The following is a 22249-nucleotide window of genomic DNA, read 5'->3' as shown; positions in this document are numbered from 1 at the left end:
TATAATGTAATTAAAATGTCTTTTATGCAGGTATGTGTGTGATCAAAGACTTTATATAAAGCCGGTGACATAGCAGCTCCCCCAAAGTGAAGCCAAAGGGTCTTGATCGCCATCTGGTGGCTGGCTGCAGTATAGATCATGAACCAAGCCTCCTCCACGTTAGCAAATGGGACATGGGGCAAAATAAAGGCAAAGTACACGTCATATAAATTTGTCTTGAAGATGATTTCTGTCATTTTAGGTAGTTCTCATCACACTAACGTTTGTTAAAGAGTTAAGTTGGTTTTAATTATTATTTATTTAATGCAATATAAAAAGTGTTGAAACAGCCGAGTCTGTTTCTCCCAAACACTTCTGCACAGACTCTGGCTCCAAATGTGCAAAATGCTTATCCTGGATATTTTGGCTTCATTTCTGGATAGTGGGAGGAAGTGGAGATCTTAAAATTACATTTATAAGTTTGCACCTATTTGTGTATATACGTAAGCATCATGTTCTTTTATAAGGTGGATATTTTGTAATATGATTTGTATTCAAAACTATTGCAAAATCAATGAAATAATGATATATAAAAACTAAATCTGACTTTTGAAGACATTGTATGAGGGATTTTCTATTTAAAAGGAAGAAGAGTAAGAATAGATTTTTATACCTGTGCATGTATCAGTACCTAAATAAGTGAAGGTGATCATATATATTTGGGGCTCGATGTGAAAAACTGTACACATTCAATTGAAAAGCAGCTCATGGAAATGAGGTTTGCTGCTTGCTCTGCGTGAGAGCCGAGGGAAATAAATCCTCTATTTAGAATAAGCCGAATCGTCCCTTTGCCTAACAGTATTTGTTATGTTGTTATGAAAAAAGTAGAGGAACTGATATCCCTCTCATTTTTATGAGTCACCTGACACTCTGGGGTTCCGGTTTCTAAATCTTTACCTTGAGTCTGTGTGATAGTCCCTATCCATTGAAGTCACGCTCCCTTTGGGGCAGGTTGTTAAATGTGCCCCGGCTCGCCGTCTACCTGTTGTGTGTTCCTCACGAAAAGAAAATGAAAGGTACGGAGTCACTGTCCCAGGGTGTGGAGACATGGGTCTTGCGTTTTCATTTACTCGCTCTGCGGTCCAAATTAAATTGGACAGCTGATCCTCCTAGAGGCAGCAGTTCCAGGATTTGATTTAACATTGTATAAAAAGCAGCGACATTAATTATCCTGTTGGATTTGACCTTCACTTTGATGTGCACGTGTGAACACCTCGCCCATGCAGACGCAGGCGCACACACACCCACCCACGCACGTACACACACACACACACACACACACACACACACACACACACACACACATGCACACAATGTCACACAAAAATCTGTTTCATCCCCACGAGGAAATGCCAAAACGTCCTTACAAAAAGTCCCGACAAGTATAACTAAACATAGCTTCACACAGGCTGCCCACTGGGCCTGTTGATCTGACAGGGAAGTGACATCTTCAGATGAATTATGGGAGACGGCTGTCATCTTCTCTGGGGTCACATAAGAAATGGCGGGCGCGGGCTGCGGGCTCTCTCTCCTCACACTATCGCACGTCAGCCATTTTAGAGGTTGAAAGCCTCGACGGGGGACCACAACGACCTCAATTAAACCCCCATTAATATTAATACATTTTGTCGTTTCACGTGAGTTGCCTCTAATTATATGTGTCCCTGACTGTATAATGGGGGTCAGCTGGGGTCTCCCACATGAAGCTAATTCACCACATTACAGCCCCCAAACAATGGGGCCGGTCTGGGCGACAGTCTTAAGTACAGATGGAGGGGAGGGGAAACTGTTTGTAAAAGCTAAACACAGAGGCCCTGAGGGTCAAAACATAGATGCATTTGCACAAAACACAACAGAACTTAAAGAAAACCCAGCAATACCTCACAAAAAAAAAAAATGTTTTCTGCTAATGGCGTGGTGTTTTGACCCTCAAGGCCACTGTACATACTATACATCGACAGTGTCAGGACATTTGCCCACCTGAAAGTCCAGAACATGGTCCAAACAAACGTGCATGTCTTTTGTACGACACGTGTCTATCTAAACTTGACATTGATTGGTTTGTAGATGAGTTTGCATTTGACTTTGCATTATTTTATTGCCAATGAAATATCATTATCATATTAATACCAGCAAAATGATTGTCCTCTTCAGATAAAAGTCCCACATTATTCAAAATACACTTTATCATGTTTTTAAAGGCAAATGTGTCAAGACCCCTAGAGAGTAAACATGTGTAAAGACGTTGCAGCTTGTTGAATTATCCCAAACCTTTTTTTCCACAAATAAACCAATATGATCCAGTTTTATCCAGACTGAGGCCATCTCTTTGCTTCAGACTTGGTCCGGATCGTGGTCCAAGGCACCTTCCACATCTTTTATTTTGGTTTGGACAATCTGAAAAGCTCGAGGGCCCAAAGCAAACAAAAGAAGAACTTTTAAATTGGAAACAGGCATTTTTTGTGCTGCAACATTTGTATAATTACCTTGTGTGTGCATTAGCCATTTAAAATCCATTAAATTCCATTCATTTCAAGTCGGTTTTATTTGTGTAGCGCCAAACCACAGCATCCATCATCTCCAGGCACATTTCATTGTAAGGTCAAGACCTTACAATATTACTTCATGTGTATAAAGGGAGGATATTATCCCTTTAACAACCTCAGATCCTGTGTTTGGCTTTGACCCAGAGTTTGTATCCTGCTTCATTTCTCCCACATCAACGTTTATCATATTTTTATGGAGAGGTTAATAAGTTTGCAGCAGATCAGCTCTTTATGAGCTCCTGAGCCACAGCTCCACACACACACACACGCATGCACACACACACACACACAATAAACAGCATTGAGACTATAATGGGATTGCTGTGTGATTCCCACTGGTTTTATTCTGTGAGAGCTCCACAGAAGCCAGAGTCCTGTCTGCCTGGGAGGTTGGATTCTTCTGCTCAATCCTTTAATATCGTGAGCGATGATTTGGTCTTGACCTGAGAGATTAGCCAAACCCCCGAATGGAAGGTCAGATAACGGCACAGATGTCTGATCTAATCATATTTCTATTTCTATTGCTGAAAGAAAAAAGTGTACTCCCACGCTGGATTGCACTCTCTCATTGCCCTCCGAATTTACTTTTTTGACAAAACAGGGTATTGAAGCCCTGCAAATTGTTTGTGTATAGAGATTCGTCCACATTGTACATTTGACGATGACGGTCTAAACCATGCCACTGCTGGAAAAGACTCAACCGCAGACAAAAGACAGAAACTCCGTCGTGACCGGTGCCAGAGCCAACAGGGCAATCCTCCAGAACTACAATAGCCTGGCTCGGATGCGTGTAAGGGAGGCACTCAGTATGAACTTATCTGCAGAATTCCATGCTGAAAATAAGCGATAATAATGCCAGAGCTTCTTTGTTCGCAGGAAAGAAGCATGGGACCAGCAATGAGGAGCTGCAGCCAGTTTGACCTCGTATTAATGGATTGTGGCCAGAGCCCGTACAATCACTCAGAGCCGGATTCCCACTGCAGCAGCAGCAGTGAGGCACTTTCTCTCAAACACTCGCATGCATATGTTCAGCAAAACAAAAGCTGTCGGGCCCTCTGCAGTAGCACGGCCATGACTGTGTGTTGAGTCCAGCTGCACTTGAAATGACAGTGACCCAGAACTATGGGCAGGATTAAATCACCCTGAACATTCAGTCCAATGCACCACAGCTGCCACAGACCCTGCACAGCCTCCCTCTCCCTCCCCCCCCCCTTATTCCCTCTCATTCCTTCTCTGTTCATTTGTCAGACAACAGAAAAAAAAACATCCTCTCTCTTTCCTCCCGTCTTACATAAACACCCCCTCTGTTTCCTCCTATCGTTTGCACTCCTGCTCTTGTTGCGCTTTGATCTCCCTCCAGCCAATTGCCTCCGCTCATCAGCATCCTGGAGAAATGATTCCTCTGCTCCGCTTTGAGGATGTCAAAGTTGAAGCTCAACGGACGGTTGATGAGAAGGGGTCGAAGGCCTGCGCTCCGCTCCATCTCCTTTGCAGCCAAGGACAGGGAATAATATTTACCCCCCCTCCTCCTCCTCCCTTCGTCAAACGCCCACCTCCCACAGCAGAGGAAGCTTATTTTTTTGTGCATGTACGTGCATTCGACAGACCCAGAGTGTTTGCAGATTGAATTAGGCTGTAGATCAGCGTTGACAGGGCTGAGGCTATCATTAGGAGGGGGAACAGGCTGCTTTATGGGGGTCACAGTCCTGTGGTTAGTGTGGGCGAGGAGTGGAAATGTCCTACAGTTATAGATTGGCCTGTGGATGGAAGTGCAGAAACTTGGAGGGCAAAGCTCCCACATGAGTTGTCAGAAATAATATCGCTAAATGAGTGAGTCTCAAACGAACTGGCTACATTTCAAGTTCAGAACCTTAGATGTTCTATGAATCTAAAAACAGAGTCAATGGGGACATGGTGTTCCGTGCAGTGTGAACTTGGTAATAAGAGTAATGATAAACGATAACCAGTGACAACCACGACACAGTCAGAGCTGTAAAAATGAAATATTTTAATTGGTGGCTTGATGATCCATTTTTGCAATCATAAGAAAACAAACCCAGACATTATGCATACAGAAAGAGCCGGAGACAGACTGCACACCAATCCAAAAATAAAATAAAAACAAAGTCTCTATCACACTCTCTTTTAACACGTAAAGGAAATAAGAAATAAAAAAGATGACAGTGACACCTGGGTTGCTTCATTGTCACGACGAAACGCTGTTAAGACATCAGATATACATAGTGATGAGACATAAAATATTTGAGTATAGCTTTACAGCATCAATCTCTGGAATAATGTCAGCAAGAGGGAGTTTTTTTTCTTCTTCTCTTTCTTTCTTTCACACTCTCTTCAGGTGAGTATTTCTGAGGATTGCTTTTGAAATCTCATGGTCGCTTGAAACTGGAACGCTGACAAAAATAAAGCACTCTCTGGATGAAGAATCCGTTTTGCTTTCTGCAGTTAGACTCTAATGAGGAGCCAGATTATTGGTTTGGAGCTCAAACGTGGTCTAATACGAGTCCGACAGTGAGAAAAGAAGCTGTGGGCAGAATGCCTGGAGCTGCAGTGTTTTTCGAGTCTCCAGTTTCAAGACCACAATGACAGGAGGAAGTTAATGTGAAACAAAAAAAAGGGGGGGATGGTGGGGGGAACCTCTCCTTCCATATCCATTCTCTCCATCCCTATTGTATTACTTTGAAGGTTACACAAAAAGCAGCGTATTGAGTCTGGATGCGTCCCAATACCTTTCATCATCCCCACTTTTATTCTTCTCTTCCCTTCATGAATCATCCCCGTTAAAAGGAAAACAAGAGCATCCGGGTGATTAGTTGAAATGAAACGAGGGCAGTGGTAAATGGTTAAACTGTTAGTTTCTCCTCCTTTTTCACAAAAAAAACCCCCAAAACACTATTGTTAACAACAGGATGCAACATGTTATTTATGGTGACACCAAGGAAGCAGTTTGCCTGCATGCATCCTCACATTGCTCCATGGATGACACGGAATCTGGACTACATTCAGTTTGATTAATTGCTCTACAACACGTCTTTCAGTGTTTCACACTTTTGAAACCTCTGTCTGTCACCTTCTCCTTTGTTGTTTCTGTTATTGCTTAGATTATATCTTTGTAAATAGGATTGGGGGGGTGGGGGGGTTGAAAGCATTTTTATCGAATCAGAATTCAGCGTCAAATCTAACTAGGCTTGGATTTTAATATTTGTAAATTAAGCTGTATCCACCTTTTGTTGGCTGAGGCTGCTGAAACAGAAAGACTACAGAGATCCTCTACAATGACACAGATGCATTCAGCTAACCACACTGATGATATCTGTAGAGAAGTGTTGACACTGTGTTGGTCTTTTTGAAGACCTCACAGTTCCCTTGCAGACGTGACGTGGCGTTTACAAAGTGATTTGTTCCTGTTCACGAACAAACCATCTTTGGCCGAGTGCAGACGCTGGTTGGCAGACAAACAGTCAAAGTTTAATTTGAGCCATTATGAAAATATAATTTATCGTATAATCTGTGACCTGAAAACTCGGAATACTTTGACTTCCCGTCTTTGTGTGAGGAACTGAATCGTATCATTACATTTGGACGCCGATAAACCAACTTGGTTACAGAGTTGTCGTGACCCAACCCTTCTTGTTCATGTGACATGATTTTAGATGTCAGGTTTTCAAAGTAAAAAACAAAACAAAACATGGGGGATCAAGTGATGAGGAGGAGAAAATAAAAGAGAGGAGGAAAGAAAACAGTGGAGGAAAGGGCAGAGGGGAGTATTACTGGCTTGCATCGCTGTCACACGCTGTTGGTTGCCTCCGCCACCCCAAAAGAAAAAAGGCGAGATAATTGGTCATGAAATCAGTCATTCACAAAACTCATTGGACATCCTCTCACTGTCAGGCACACTATTTACAAAGGCATACACATACGCCAATCAAAGGCATACTGTACATACTATTTACACACACGCACACACACACACACACACACAAACGCACACACAAGTAGTCAGAGAAATTACTGTAGTATAATGCAGATACAATATCTGACAATGATTATGTCTACTATGATCCCAGTACATAGAGGCACTGCTACCTCGCCCCGTGCATTCTTCAGGCTGAATCCAGCTGAAATGAACGGTCACGCTAATGAGCCAGGGGTCACCAGCGCCGTGCGCGCCCTTTCAGCAGGTGGGATGGAGGCTTGTGTCGAGACAGCAGCCGCTTTCACAATGCAGCTCTTGGTCACAGGAAAAAAGAAGTAGAAGAAGAAGAGAGAAACTGAAAATGCCACCCACTGCATTAAGGGCTCACATTGCCATGGTGACCAGTGGTTCCGCAACTCCCATCTTGAGCGTTTGTCTGAGTTAAGGCTTCCAAAGCGCTTGACGCTCGCACAGCACGGGGTCCTGGCGACAACCTGCAGCAGGCCGTCTCCACCCCCCCGCCCCCCGCTCCCTTTGATTTCTTCACACCTATATGTGAGATCGGGGTCTGTAATTGGCTTTCGTTCTGTGCAGCACTGAGACGCACACACAAAAAAGAAAAGGAGAAATAATGAACTTGTTAAGCGACAGGAGCTTTGGGAAGCTTTAACAGAGAAACAGGCCACTTTTTGTCTTTTTTGCCCCCAAGATTACAAGGCTTCAGTAATGGCTATGGTCCGTTTGTACGTCAAATCCGATCCATTATTCTTACAAAAACAAAAATAAAGAAACAAAGGAATCACTTTTCTTTAGGCAGCAATATTGGTCTCAGTGTTATTACAATTTTGCTTTTAAGAAAGCAAAAAAAACAACAAAAAAACAAAACACAAAAAGTTAAAATACAAATGAAATCATCCGAGAATGAGAGTCACTATTTCATGACTGTTCATGGTTGAAATGGCAGATTTTTTTGAAGCAGAAAAGCTTTATTACACAACTCAGTACAACTTCTTCTCTTTGCGGCACAGTCTCTCATGTACTCCCACCGTTTGCAATGTTCAGCTCAGCTACTCGCGCTTTCATAGCTTTTCCACGGGTTCCTTTGAAACTGGAGCATCCAGGAAGTAGACCGGTCCTTAGCGAGGATTAGCGGGAATTCACAGATTTAAAATTTTTATTTTTCTCATGCTCCATTATCAGACCACAGAGAACGAGAGGGGACACGGTGGGAGGAGGAGGAGGAGGAAGCTGGAGAGGTGAACGAGATACTCGGTTGTCAGCAGCTCTTAAAAATATCTCTCAACCGCTCAGTCACTAATGATGATGAGAGCGACAGAGTGACTCAGAGGGGGGGGGGACAGGGTAAGCAGGTGCTAATAACAACTGGGCAAACCTCAGTAACATGAGCTGATGCAATCGACCAAGCCCTGGTCTCCATAGCAACCACTCTCATCCCTGCAGCCCAACTCTCGGTAAAGTCTTTTCCATTCATTTGGGTCTTTGATGCCGGCGCCACCTTCCGTGTGTGTCAGTGTACGTGTGTGTGTTTATGTGTATGCATTTCACATTACATATGCATGTCTGTGTGTTTGTTCTCATTCTTCTGCTGCTACCAGCGGTTGATGATCTGGTTCATGTAGTCCTCAGTGGGGAGCCTGCTGCCGGCCTCCTCCGTTCGCCCTCCCTCCTCGCCCTCCTCCCGCTCCTCCCTCTCCCTCTCGCCGTCCTCCAGTGTTGACACCGAGCTCTGCCGGCTGCGGGAGGGCCACAGGCTGACGCCCAGGCCCAGGCCCTGGTGGCTCTGCTGCATGTGGAGCTTGATGCGCTGCTGCCGCCGCTCCTGCTGCCGGGTGTACTGGTAGCGCTGCTGGAACAGGTCCCTGGCGTAGTCGTACAGCTCCATGTCCAGCTCGTTCAACTCCTCAATGCGCTGGACCTAGCGGGGGGGGGAGCAGATCAAACACTTAGGCTTTTTTCATAATGAGATTAAGAGAATGGAGGAGAGGAGACTGAAGACAGGAAGAGATAGAGAAACAGAGAAGGAAACAAAAGGAACAGATAGAAAAGGTGTGAGAACAGAGTGTGAAACTCTATTCTTCATCAACCAAATCATCCCACAACCCATGGAAGCATATGTCTTGTTTGTGCATCGCGTTCCCACCGCATCTGAATCACCCTGAAGATTAAGCAAATTAGACTGATGATGGATGATTGAGTTTATCCGCTTTGTTTCCCATCCCCGCTGCCGCTCTCTCCAATTTTATCAAGATCTTTTTCAAACCTATTTCGGGCACTGACGATGAAACAATACGGTTCTTTTAACATTAAAAAAACTTCTATGTAGTTGCCTTTCCCTGTCGGAACATTGACAAAATTGGGGGGGTTGAGGTCAGATGGCATGGTCATCTCTGGATAATTAAACATTTATTATATCATGAATAAATGCTTGATATATATAAATATTCACTGTTCAGGAGACGAAGTAGCTACAAAAAGATTGGGGTTGAAAAAGTTGTTCTATTTATTCTCTACTTTGTTTTTGTTGATTCGAGAAAAGCAAAAATGTTATCACGTTTTGAAATATTTTCATTAAGTGTAACAGTATGATTGGGGGTGGGGGGGGCTGTACAGGCTGGTTATACTTACAACCTCCCCATCCCCCTTATTGACCTTATTCTGAATAACACGTTATCTAATTTATGATGATTACATGAGTGGCTAATAAAACAATTAATATTCCTGTTAATATGTTACAGGATTACTACTCACATAAACATTATGTCCGGACAACAGCGTCATTATTTTTGGAACAAGTTGTAGTTGATCAACCTCTGAAGCTGAATATTCCCAGAGCAGGAAACTATAGTAAAGTCCACGAGTTCCTCAAAAGGTTCTTGGTCCCTCTGGAAAAGTTTCCCTATTACACGACATTTATACAAATGCTTTAATAGGGTTTCTACAGAGAGAGGGAACTGAGAGGGAACTGCTGGCAATATGTGGAGCAAGACAACTGAAACGTGTTTGATGTCAGCTCGGGCAGTGCAGCTGGCTTTATTGGCGCGTCTCATCTGCTGCGTGTGACTACAACACGGAGCAGGAAACACGTTTAATTAACAGAATCCCTTTGAAATCTGCGGCTGTGTGCGGAATATCATTTGTGAGCAATGTGTGCGACAACAGAGGGAAGTGAAGCGGCGCATTGACGTTAGGAAATAAGAGATGTTTGATCTGCAGCACGGGGCACACCAGCACAAAGCCGAGGAGACAGTAAATCTTCTCATCATCACCTGCTGATGTCATTTATTTGACTTTTAAAGAATGAATTAAACAGTGTCTCAATTTCACACGGGTATTTAAATTAAAAGTTAATTTAAGAAACTAGTTTTTATTCAAAATGTCACACACACACAGAGACCGACCTGTCAGACTACAAACCACCACATGATATTTCCTCTTTTTTGAAATAATACCCGTTGGTCCACCACAGCCTCTGTCAGCCGGGGGACATTTTATTTTCTCTCCTCCCTTCTGGGTTTTGATGTATAAACCACCAGTCTGCTGTTTACTGGATGTTTTTGCTGGGAAACGAGCCTAAGAACTCCCACATTGGACCAAAGTGTGAAGAACAAGTTTGAAGCTGCTGTTTTTTTTTGTTTTAATGGCGACTGTCATCCAAAATCTTTTCACAGGGAAAATAAAACCCTCAGCCGTCAAGTCTTGGTTTGTCTCATTTTCAGCTCTCAGATTACCTTTCACTTAGTTTACTTTTTTTTTTAAGGAGAAATGTATTTATCATATCAGGACTAATCGACAATAATGAAATGTAACTCTTCAATTCTAAAGAAACACATATAGACACTAAACATACAGAGTTTTGCTTTTTGCTATTTGTGTTTTTTATTTATAGTTATTCAAAAGTTTATGGCCTATTTATAGAAGATATTACCAATATCTGTATCAGGATCTGTCCCCACAAATATATATGATCCATGCTGAGCTGAACTAACCGTAGTATTATCCAGGTCCACCCCTGCTGCCCGGGTGCTGTTGTATTGCATGAAGGGCCTGATGAAGCGCAACCTGAAGGTGCGTTCAAACAGGAACTGGGTTTTCCTCTGGTACTCCGTCAGGCCGAAGAAGGCCATGTCTCTCAGGTTCTTCTTGGCCGACTCCAGGAGAAGTTGGGCCCGTTTCTTCTCTGGAACTGTGGACATGTTGTAGCAGCCGACTAGGCTCAGGTCTGCCAGCATACGCACCTATGGGTCAGGAGAAAATACATTATTGAATAACTATCTAAGGCAGTATATGATATTTACTCCATTCTTTCTTTCATCCCCAGGTGAACTTTGTTGTCTGTCAGCAGGTTTGCAAAGATAAGAAATCACTACACAACTGTGTGAGCCGTTGTGTTACAGCACAGGAAAAGGGACCCAAGACTTAAGACTCACAAGAGTAGAGTGTGCACCTCGGCCTCCCGGTCCACCAGGATACCTCGAGTATGTGTGTTTCAGTGTGTTTCAGTGTGTGCACGTGTGTCACATTTATAAGTCATGGGACCCTGAGTAATAACAGCCCCGAGCGCAGCTGGCCAACACATTTAGGTGGGAGACTGAGATAGCATGAGAAAAGAAGGTGTGAATCTGAGGTGTTTATTGCAAGAATGAGAAAACCTGACTGTGCAAGGATATATATATATATATGTGTGTGTTTGTGTGTGTACCTGTGCACCTCATACACACTTATAATTTTCACATCATTTAGATTCTCCATGAGTCTGGAAGTAAGAACTCAAATAGAAAGTTATTCCCCTTTTGTTAAGAAATCAATATCGGTTCATCTTTGTAAATTGAAATCAATAACAATTATAAATAACTCATAATAACCTGGGTTTATACAGGGCCTGTCAAGGTACCCAAGGAGATAAAAAATCTATTGGTCTAAATTCTTTGTGAACAGGTGGGCTGTGAGATTTGTTTATTGAAAGTGTCCAGAGATGGAACATTATAGATTACAGATCTCTGCCACGAGAGAATTCCAGAGGGTGGAGGCTGGCGAGCAGACCCGTGTCCGAGGACTGTTACGTTTCTGGGAAGAGTATAAGGGTGGAGGAGGTCAGACAGGTGCTGGGGAGTCATGGGACATGGAGGGATTTACAGGCGAAGAGGATTTTGCAAATGCTGCAGGACTTGACTGGAAGCCAGAGAAAATGAATGGAAAGGAAATTCACCCAACTATTTTATCTAGTTTTCTGCAGAAATTAAATCCCTCAATTGGCGTTTTCCAGTAGACTGGATTAATTGGATTAATGGGACCAGCTGACAATATCAGGACAATAGTCGTATTAGGGAACAAAACAGAGGAGTCCAGCAGACTGGAGAGATGTCATGTCAGGTTCAGTGATGCAGGTTGACTAGGTGGGAGTGATATATGGGACCATCAAGACTGAAATCAGCTGCAGCTTTTGGAGATTGCAGCAAAAGTGAATGGTTGATGGCAGAGTTCTAACCCAACAAAAAGGAGGGTAACTCAAAGATTTAACATAAATTCTCAGGTACGAGTAGAAATTAACTAAATGCGAATGGTAACTTAAATATTTAAGTTTTAAAATTTTTCTGGATAAATCAGAAATTGAAGTGATTGTGCATTATTTGTAACAGTTAAATCAGTGGGATGGGTCAGGTGGCGTCGTGGTAATGGGTCCGGGTTGGTCCAGATTTCACTTGGAGATAACTGCAGGTAAATGGTCAGGCACAGAGCTTTGAGCGTTCAGACTCAAAGTGGACATGTGAACAGTTTGTGAGCCCTTTCTTTCTCCCTGACGTTTAAATTATTTCACAGGCTTCAGCTCCGGGGATTGTAGCTGTCACGGTCAATGTGACAATGGACTGAGATATCCCATCCATCCTTTCTCTCTTTCTTCTTCCTACCTGTCTGTTGTTGGCCAGGTTGTACGGACAGTCCATGAACTGCTGCAGGGTGCAGCCCGACCAGTCCGATCCCTCGTAGCAGGAGGGCAGCTCCTCGGGCGTCGGGGTCCGTCCATCACACATGTGGAGGGAGGTTTTCCATGTGGCGCCCCGCTGCACGTGCCTCCACTCGCTGAGGTATCGAGACACAGGATCCCTCAGCAGAGTGATGTAGTAGAACTTCCTGTCAGGGGTTAAGAAGAAAAAAAAATACATTAACAAATGATTCCCTTACTGGCACAGAAAATTGTCTTTGATTTAAGCTCTGTCGATCAATAAGAGTAAAAAACGCTGCATTAAGGAGACTGAAATAAACCCAACCGCATCACAACCTGTGAAAACAACTTCATGTATTAGTGTTTCACCCTCTAACTGAATTTTATTGACTTTCTCTCCTGGGCGTAACTTCTTGACTGTTCAGATCAAGTGAAGCAAAACAGATAATTCTTAAGACAAAATTGGCAATGCATCAGGTGTAATACCCCAGTCATCCATGTGATGGCACTAGTCACAACGCTTTCCTGCAGAAGTTCATCCTCGTAACTCAGTGGAAGGAAGGGGACAGACTGGGGTTGTCACGCTCAACCCAGTATTATTTGCATTAACTAGAAGTGGCCCTGTGATGCACATAGGGGAACTGGGCTGCAGATAAGAAGTGAAACTACAGAGAGTTGATTTGTCAGCTCAGGTCAGTGCTCAGCAGGAAGAGAAAGTGCTGGCACAAGCACATCTCACTCCCCACCACACACATCTCCATGCTGCAAACATCCTTGTGTCTCAGAGACACACACACACACACACACACACAACATCCTTCCTCTTCCCTCACACTCGCACAATGCATTAGGTCTGCCTCCAAGAGATGACTCATAACGCATCTGAGATTTTGGATGGGACTGTGTGTGATGCGTGTGTGTGTGTGTGTGCGTGCGATGCAATGGTGCATAGCACAGTTCAATGTCTCTCCAGAGGCGACACTCCCACCAGAGCAGAGACCTTTCCAGGCCTTCACACTCCAGCTAATTACTGCAGTCTAATCAATCAACACATCCTCATTAACCACACCCCCACACACACACACACTCAACCGGTGTGTGTGGCTATGTGCCTGCAGTGTGTCTGGAAGCGATGGTATGGATTTGTCTGGTCAACAGCCGCACGCCGCCGGTGGAGAAAACACACACAGGCACGAACACTGCCCTCCTCTACTGGGCTTGCATCACGTCAGAGGAATGTTTGCAGAGAGAAATCTTGTGTGCTGACAGGACTCCACGAAATCGACAACTTCACACAAGTTGCATCACACACACAGACAGACATAGACACACACACACACACACATACACACAGAGTCTCTGCTTCCATCTCTAAACCTTTCGCTCCCCAGTACAAAGCTCACCCCAGGAGAGAGGAGGAGGGGGGGGGGGGGTTGCTGGGTGGACACAAAGCCCCAAGTGTCGCACGAACAGAAGCAGTGTCTAGATATTAAAAAAAGAAATTGCTAAGCCCCCCGAAATCCAGTGGCACCAGGGGGATCCTGCACAAAAACACCACCAAAAACTCTAAATCTAGCAACAGCTGAGCGCTGGTGCATAATAGAACAACCGAACCCTAAATCCAGCAGCTGCGAGACGATGCTGCACTGAATACAACGGCTATAAAAAAAACAAATTTCATCAGGGAGATCCTGCACAACTAAGCAACCACACCCTGAATGTATCTGCAGCACAGACAGAGAGACGGAGCGAGAGAGAAAGAGAGAGATCCCTATAAATGAAACAAATCTAGTAGCAGCAGGGGGATCATGGACAATGAGACGACTAAACCCTAAATCCAGAGGCAGCTGGGAGATCCCAGGCAACGAACCAAACAGACCCTCAATCCGAGGACAGCGGGGGGATCACAGCCATAGAAACAAGTATCTAAACTCTAAATCCCATCAACCTAAACCTAAAATCTCATCCTCCCCGATCTAATCAAAAGCCGAGGGAGCGGTGAGGCACAGTCCAAGTGGAGCCTGCAGGAGAGAGAGAGGTACATTATGGAGATTCCTATGATGACATTATCAGGATTCCTAACACTCCCCAGAGTACAGTGTGTGTTTGTGTGTTTGTGAGCGCGCTGTGTGTGTTTCTGAGACTATGCCTATTAAATCAGTGATGACATTTTCCCCCTCTTGGCTTCTATTCCGCTGAAAAACACGGTGCTGTTTGGCCCCCGCTACAGAGACGGAAAGAGAGAACGAGGGAGAGGGTGAAAAACTGAGAGAGAGAAAAAGAAAGAGAGCGGGAGCGGGAGAGGGAAAGAGAGAGAGAGAGAGAGAGAGAGAGAGAGAGAGCGGAGGGGGCGGAAGAGAATTTCAATTAGTTTTCTAATACTGTGAAAGCAGTGAGGGCCCTGAGCCCAAGTGATTTATCAAAGTTATGGCTCCGGCTATAATGAAGGCTCAGGCATATTACCAGGCAAAATAAATAAATAACATGGGCGCAAACACACACAGGATGCAACACACATCGTAATCCAAACACGGAGCCACATACAGACGCAAATAAATGATCTTAAACGGAGTGGCTGCCTCCTGTCGTGTCTGCTGGGTCAGGCCGACTGCAAAAAAAAACTGGTGCCTGGAGACTTTCTCGCCTTAAAGCCTAATGATGTCTGGCCGTGTACTCAAATCTCCAGGTAATGATGTTTCAACACACACACACACACACACACACACACACACACACACACACACACACACACACACACACACACACACACACACACACACACACACACACACACACACACACACACACACACACACACACACACACACACACACACACACACACACACACACACGCTCAATCACCTGCAAGTCCACTCCCTGTACACACTTCTAACGCACACACCGAGGTGACAGCGCGTTACAGCAGAATCTGTTTTTTTCCAGGTGAAACTGCTTATAGTTGAAGCACTTGTCAAACCGACTTCAAAGCTAATACGCGGCGCTGCCATCTCTCACAGTGCAGACTTCAGCAGAGCCTCCTCTGAGAACAGCAGCTCCAGGGGGTACTGGTGCAGACCACACTCACGTGCAATACAGGTTTCAAAGTTAGCCCCCCACCCTACCCCCAAAAAAACAGGAAAACACCCTGGCCTTCATTCATCAGGTATCAAACATGTGGACTAATCGGCGAGCGCTTTGTCCTCGTATTGATTTATTCTATCAGGCCGGTAGAAGGAAGTGGGAGCTTGCCAGGCAGAGGTGTGATGGAGCTTTTGTCTGGACCGCCGTGGGATCCGGACTGAAAACAAATCACAGTTTGGTTTTTCCCTCTCTCACGTTCTCTCTCTCTCTCTGATCAGTAAATCTGAACATTTAGCCGAGCAGACAGTGCAGGATGGATGAGAGGAGTAAAAGAAAATACAAACACCTTTTCAAGTGCCTACGGACTTTTAATCCTCCTTTTCTCACCGTCTCCGTGTGCACGGCTGTGTGTTTACATGTGCTGTAAATGAGTCAGAATGAGAATGTCGTAAGCCTTTTTTTTTTGGCAAAGAGCAGAATAATCAAAACACTGAATATTTTGCCATTTTTGGTGTAACAATGTTCAAACTAGCACATGTGATGCAGGGTTTCTTCAGGTTTTAACTGGTTTAATTTGACTAATATTAAAGACATTTTTAAGAACAAAATGTGTGAAATGCAAGACACGCGTCAAGTGCGTCACACATGCAAAATATTTCTATTTATAAAGTGACAAAAGTAGTGTAAAAGAATATTAACATAATTAAGACTTAACTAGAAGTATTAAGACATGTTATGAGATTAAATATTTGAACTGATTTAAGACATTTTAAGGCCTCTAAATGGGATGATTCAATTTTAGACTATGTAAGAAACCCGGACAAGAGCCACACTGCAGATCCAGCGCATTAGTGAGTCAATGTGGGTACATGTGTGCTTGCCGAGCGTTATCAAGAGGAAACACACAGCGCCTGGGCCTGTTATGGTCTCCGAGCGCCCGGGGAAAATAAGCCCTTTGCCTGTTTCCTGTGGGTCACAAATCACCACTTCTAGAACTTCCACCTTCTCCGTTTAACCTCGCTTCCCCTTCTCTTTAAATCTTTCCCTTTCTGTCAGCCGTCGACTTTCAGACCATCTCTTATTCTTCCCCCCCGCCCCTCCTCTGCAGTTGATTACAGTGTGTTCTCCCTTCCGAGACTTCTGTTTTGTTATAATCTCAGAGCAGGAGTCTCCAGTCATGTCCTGGGAGGTGCAGCACAATTGAAGAATGGTGAGGTTCAAAGTATTTTTCAGCGCCAGTTGGGTTTGGGTCAATAAATGGTTTCAGGAAAAGGGAAAATAATTAACGAGGGTTACATGTTGGTTAACATTTGCTAGTGAGGGCTTTGTGCCAGTTGTTTTCATGGACTTTTAGGAGCATAGGAAATACTAGAGGTGGTTTGTGGCCGCTACAAAGTCTTTATTTGTTCTCCAGAGAGCGTGAAAAAGTTAAGAGGCCTTGTTTACATATAAAGAGAATGATTTACAAATGCACAGGCACGCGCATGTGCACGTATGAGCACCCAGACGCACAAACACGGTGACGCCAGCAGCTTCCCACTGCACAGGGCGACCATGATTTATTAATAGTCCAGGGATGTTTGTTGGAGCCAGTTCCTCTTAACAACATGGATCTTGCACCTCTAAAAATGGACCTGAATTCAAAGAACTGAGAAAAATCACACCACAGAAGAAGTAAAAAAGTGTTTTCCACCTTTCTTGGCTTTGGTTAGAAAAAATAAATCTCTGCTGGATGCTGCGATCTGCAAACAATCCATCACCTGCAATATTTTACTTGTTTCCATATTTAACAAGTCAGTAGGTTCATGAATCATGTGACCTTAGTGTCCACTTAAGACTCCGCTCCACTGAAGAGACAAGGACGGATGAAAACATCAGGCCTATGTGGATTGATTATAACCTTGATAACATTAATAATATATATAATTGTAAGTGCATTTTATTCTTATTATTCAGATATTGGTAGTGGAAGGAAAACCCCCGAAAGCACCCATTTGTAAAATATCCAGTGTAATTGATAGCACTGGTGCTGTCACAAGTTTTTAACCCAGAGGGAAAATCCCACAAAGCGCAATCCTGACTCAGTACATTAAATTGCATTATTTATCACTATATTCCAGGTATCGAATCAGTGTCCAGTTCACTAAGTTCCCAGGAAGAACCTCCGGAGGAAGATCAGGTGTGAGAACACAGGGTTTATAAACAGAGTTCCTACTAAAACTTAGATTTTCTTATAATGTGAAATAACTAAATAGAGTCGATAAGGAAAATTAACTCTGACCAAGACCCAACCTGATCCTCAGTGTGTGTGTGTGTGTGTGTTTGTGTGTGTGTGTGTGTGTGTGTGTTGCAGGGGCCGCCATGGTTTGTGTCTCCACTCCCCTTTGCTTTTAGAGGAATGGTCCAGAGGAATGTGTGCTGGCTGTAAATGCAGATGATATCAGCCAGGTTATTGTGTGTGTGTGTGTGTGTGTGTGTGTGTGTGTGTGTGTGTGTGTGTGTGTGTGTGTGTGTGTGTGTGTGTGTGTGTGTGTGTGTGTGTGTGTGTGTGTGTGTTCGTGTGTTTATAGGAGGGGAGAGTGAGGAACAACACGTCAGGACTTGACTCTCTGCAGACTTTCAGTGAGTCCTTCCTGTTTCCTTCTTGCTGTAACATTGTGCAGACACTTGACTGCGTAGATACACACACACAGACACACACAGACACACACAGCCCTTAAAAAATTAGTTGTCAGGTCAGCGATGTATCTTCTTCATGCATCTAACAATCAGACGTGGCCGGGCGCTGACGGGCTCCGGGCTCCAGACGACCGGATCAGACTGAAAACATCTTGTCTTCATATAAATCCCTCCATCTGCAGCACCACATTAACGGCCTCTTGACCTCCCGAGGCTGAACTTCACCCTTCACCCTTCCCCCTCCTTCCTCCGTCTGTTTCCCTTTCCTCTGCTCACCCTCCGTCATCTCATCCCATGTGTCCTGCATGTCTCCTGGTCAATAATGACGCACTGAGACAGACAGAAATAGACCCCCCCGGCTCAAACAAGCTCTCAAGGCGTCTTTTCTGCCGGCCTTGGCTCACTCCTGCTCCTGATACCACTCACTGCCTCTCTCTCTCTCTCTCTCTCTCTTCTTCCTCGCTCTCTCTTTTTGTTAGTCGATCAATAACAGCCTGGAGACTCAGACAGCCTGCCTTGGTAGTTTGTACTTTAAACACAGAAGACGAACAAGAGACAGAGTAGGAAAAAAAACAGAGAAGGGGAGAGTAAGAGAAGGCAGCGGTGACAGCCCTGGGGAGAGAGAGGGGACACGCTGGAGTGAAGCCGACATCTGGAGATTGGGTTTGAATATGCGGACACTGATGGAAATTCTTTGTTCTCACGCAGCAACGAGAAAAATCGAATTGTGCCAAGAAGTAATGGTTCCTCTGTATTTTCCATTCAAGCCGTCCACATTTTTCTATATATTATAGCATCCGGACTGAGACTCGCAGACTTCTGGATGCAATGTGATCTGCTGTGTGCGGATGTGGCCGAACCAAAGTGACTGGGATAAGAATCTTAGAAATCTTAGTCTTCATGAGCTGTAAATCGATGATCTATTTACTTATACATCAGTCAATTATGTTTATAAAATGTAAAAACCTCCAATCAGATGATATTTGAATTACAAAGTTGAATAAGAAAAGAAAGCGCGTTTTTAGTTCAAGAAAGGGCCGGAAAACCGTTATGCTTTTTTTTCTCGAGAAAATCAATAGTGTACCATTAATATCTTTAAAGATCTAATTGACCAATTGTTTCAGCTCTAATGCAAGAAACATTGAGAGTTGGTTTAAAACTATTTGTCATACTTTATTATATTGAACCACTTCCCATTAATTTATCTCATTGTAATTAAAGTACTTTATTCAACAGAAGAAATGTATCCAATTTAATACAGAAATGTTGAAATGTCTCGTTAACTGATTAGTTGACTGACAGCTTATTATGGAACAATTTTGATTATTGATGAACGGTTTGAGTCATTTATCAGAAAAACATATAAAACATTAATTTGCTTCAGCTGTTAAAGTGTAATTTACTGCTTTTTGTTTTTCATTTTCAATATTATTGCAAAGCATTGTCAATTAAATAAAGTTATTGATCTAAATTAACTTTCGAACAAAACAAGAAATTCTCATCACTCATCATTTTCGCAAGACATCTTCTGGATTCAGAGTAATTGCATCAGTCAAATTAAATTAATTATAGGAACATAAATTATCATATTACTCAATGATGAAAACAATTTTTGGCTGCTGCTCCACTGTTCGATCACTCCAAATCGTCAGGGTTTAAATCTTGTGTGCAAACATATAAGTATGTATGTTTTATACTGGTTAATAATCTCAAATCTCAATAAGTTGAAAGCATTTAATGTTGGCCATTACTGGTTTATGATTATATGATCATTTCCGATTGATAATGAATCCTGGCAATCTCAAACAGACTCAAGCTGCATTGGGTTGGGGTTATTACTTTAACTAGACTGCATGAAAATGTAATTATTATGAGTCATAATAGTTCGGACAAATGTGTTAATTAAAACACCAGAAAGCAAACTGATTGATTATTGCTTCCAAAGCAGAATGGAAACTTTTCAACCCTGGGTCTTTATCAATGGGAAAATACCAACATCTGTAAATGTCTTACTTTGTTACACAACGGCTCTGTACTACACAAGAATCCTTACATTTGAGAAGCTGGAACAAGAAAGTGAATATAAAAGCGTCAGGTCTGGATTCAAGCCGCATCAAACAAAGTGTTTTATTAGATTAAGAACAAAGAGGCAGCCTTCTCATGGGGGTTTGTGTACAGTACGAGTTCTTCAGTCCCCAGTGCAGCAAGACAATAAATTTGGGTCCAACACTGAGAATGTTTCAGAGCCCCGGCAGCCACTGACAAACTATTCATGCAAGTCTCTCTCTGCATGCAAGGTGTTCCATACAACAACAACACAAGAGACAGTTGCTGTGCGACCTTAACTACGGGAGCATGTGACAATGTAGCGTATACCATGGGTGTAAATCACGAATCACCGCGTTTCAGCACAAAAACAAACATTCTGTACGTGATCGTACGGGACAAAGACAAGCAGCAAATGAGGAGGAATGCCTCGGGTGCGAGTGTTGCTCACGGCTCCATTTCGGACGTTAGAATACAGGAATGGACAAAAACAAAGAGAGGGAGGGAGAGTGAGAAAGAGAGACAGGGGAGGGAATCCCCTGAGTGCAAAGCTATGCTCTGCAGGAATGCGCTGCCGCCTGTTCTCTCATGTAACTTGACTGGCAACAGCCCAGAAAGCTGTCGGACAGAGACGCAGAGAGGAGAGCAGAGCTGGGACAGAGGGAGGGAGGGAGAGAAAAAGATGGATTGGGTGAGAGGGAGATGGGTGGAGGATAAGAAGGGTTTCGCAAGTAATCACAGACCATTTTTCATGTTTCACAATTTAAAGCAATGTACCCTGTAGGCCTAGGAGTAACGACAACACAATATGCCCAAAGGCCAAAGTTATCATCTAAGTGCCGTTTAGAATCTTTGCATCAATGTGATTAAGAACCTTGATGTTCGACAGCATTTATCTGAATCCTTTTCCAAATCAAAAGACTGTCTACTACCCCGTGCTCACCAGAAACAGAGTCTCGTCTCGCTGTCTTGCCAAGCTTGTACGTTCAGCCGGGTGTTGATCGCTGCCAATCGGAGCCGGAGCTGATTAAAACCTGTGTCCACAGCAGAGTCACTTGACCAGGGAGTGAATGCCGATTGTGTCCATTCCCATTGGACTCCCACAGACAAAAACTTGCTAGTCTGCTTTTTGACCAGTGGAAAATGGGCTTAAGAGAAGTTGTCAATGAAGGACTTGGACCCAACACTGCATCCGACATTGAAGGAGACATCAGAACCCATTCCAATTTGCCAGGTAAATAATTAGCTGGACGTGGAAAAAACAGCCATATTCACTGATATATACATTTACTATATCATGATATAAAATAGATCTTTATCCAAATCACCCACTTTATTTTAAAGTTAAATCAAAGTTCTGTTAAAACCAAGTAGATTGGCTCAGTTTTAGAAAGAGAAAATTCCTCTCTCCCCAAAACCTCAATACCTATATTTGGTTTGAAGCCAGCTCATGACTAAGTTTGCCTCTGGGTTGTAGCTGCATCCCAAAGTAATAAAGATGTGATTATTGGCTGAACTTTGTTCATAAAGACTTCTGTGTGATAAAAAACAGACTCTCAGCAACTCTGAGAAATACTGCTGTGAACCAAATAAGGGGGAAATGTATGGTAAGCTGAAAACTATTGAATAAAATAATCCGCAGCAGTTTCCTGTAGCTAAGACAAATAACCACAATTATGTGTGTGGAACCTTCCACAGAGATAAGAAAAACACTGTATCAGTGTCCTTTTCATAATCATGGAGCCGTAGAGGAGAGAGGATGTGAGACAGACAGGTGGTGATGGAGCTGAGGGTTGTTCAAGGTAACTCAATTCAACATGATAACCACATGTACGTGTGTGTGTGTGTGTGTGTGAGACTGTGTGCAAGTGCCAATTCCCTTCCAACTGTCGTCATGTTCATACGCCTCCTGACACCGAGGTCAAAGCAATCACTTTGCTAATACGCTGACATATGGGCA

General features: G+C 43.5%; 1 protein-coding gene across 1 annotated transcript in view; it reads right to left on the bottom strand.

Annotated features, from left to right (window-relative positions):
* Nucleotides 1-7292: 7292 nt before the first annotated feature.
* Nucleotides 7293-22249, bottom strand: part of hs6st1a (heparan sulfate 6-O-sulfotransferase 1a) — a 52859-nt gene continuing 37902 nt past the window's right edge. Inside the window, exons 2-4 of the mRNA XM_061082121.1 lie at nucleotides 12447-12669; nucleotides 10527-10775; nucleotides 7293-8455 (exon numbers count right to left, since the gene is read on the bottom strand). Coding sequence (XP_060938104.1) covers nucleotides 8129-8455; nucleotides 10527-10775; nucleotides 12447-12669 — 799 coding nt within the window. The 3' untranslated portion in view covers nucleotides 7293-8128. The remainder of the gene's footprint in view (nucleotides 8456-10526; nucleotides 10776-12446; nucleotides 12670-22249) is intronic.

The sequence above is a fragment of the Limanda limanda genome, chromosome 12 (assembly GCF_963576545.1).
Source record: "Limanda limanda chromosome 12, fLimLim1.1, whole genome shotgun sequence".
Taxonomy (NCBI): domain Eukaryota; kingdom Metazoa; phylum Chordata; class Actinopteri; order Pleuronectiformes; family Pleuronectidae; genus Limanda; species Limanda limanda.
This window is presented reverse-complemented; position numbering and strand designations above follow the sequence as displayed.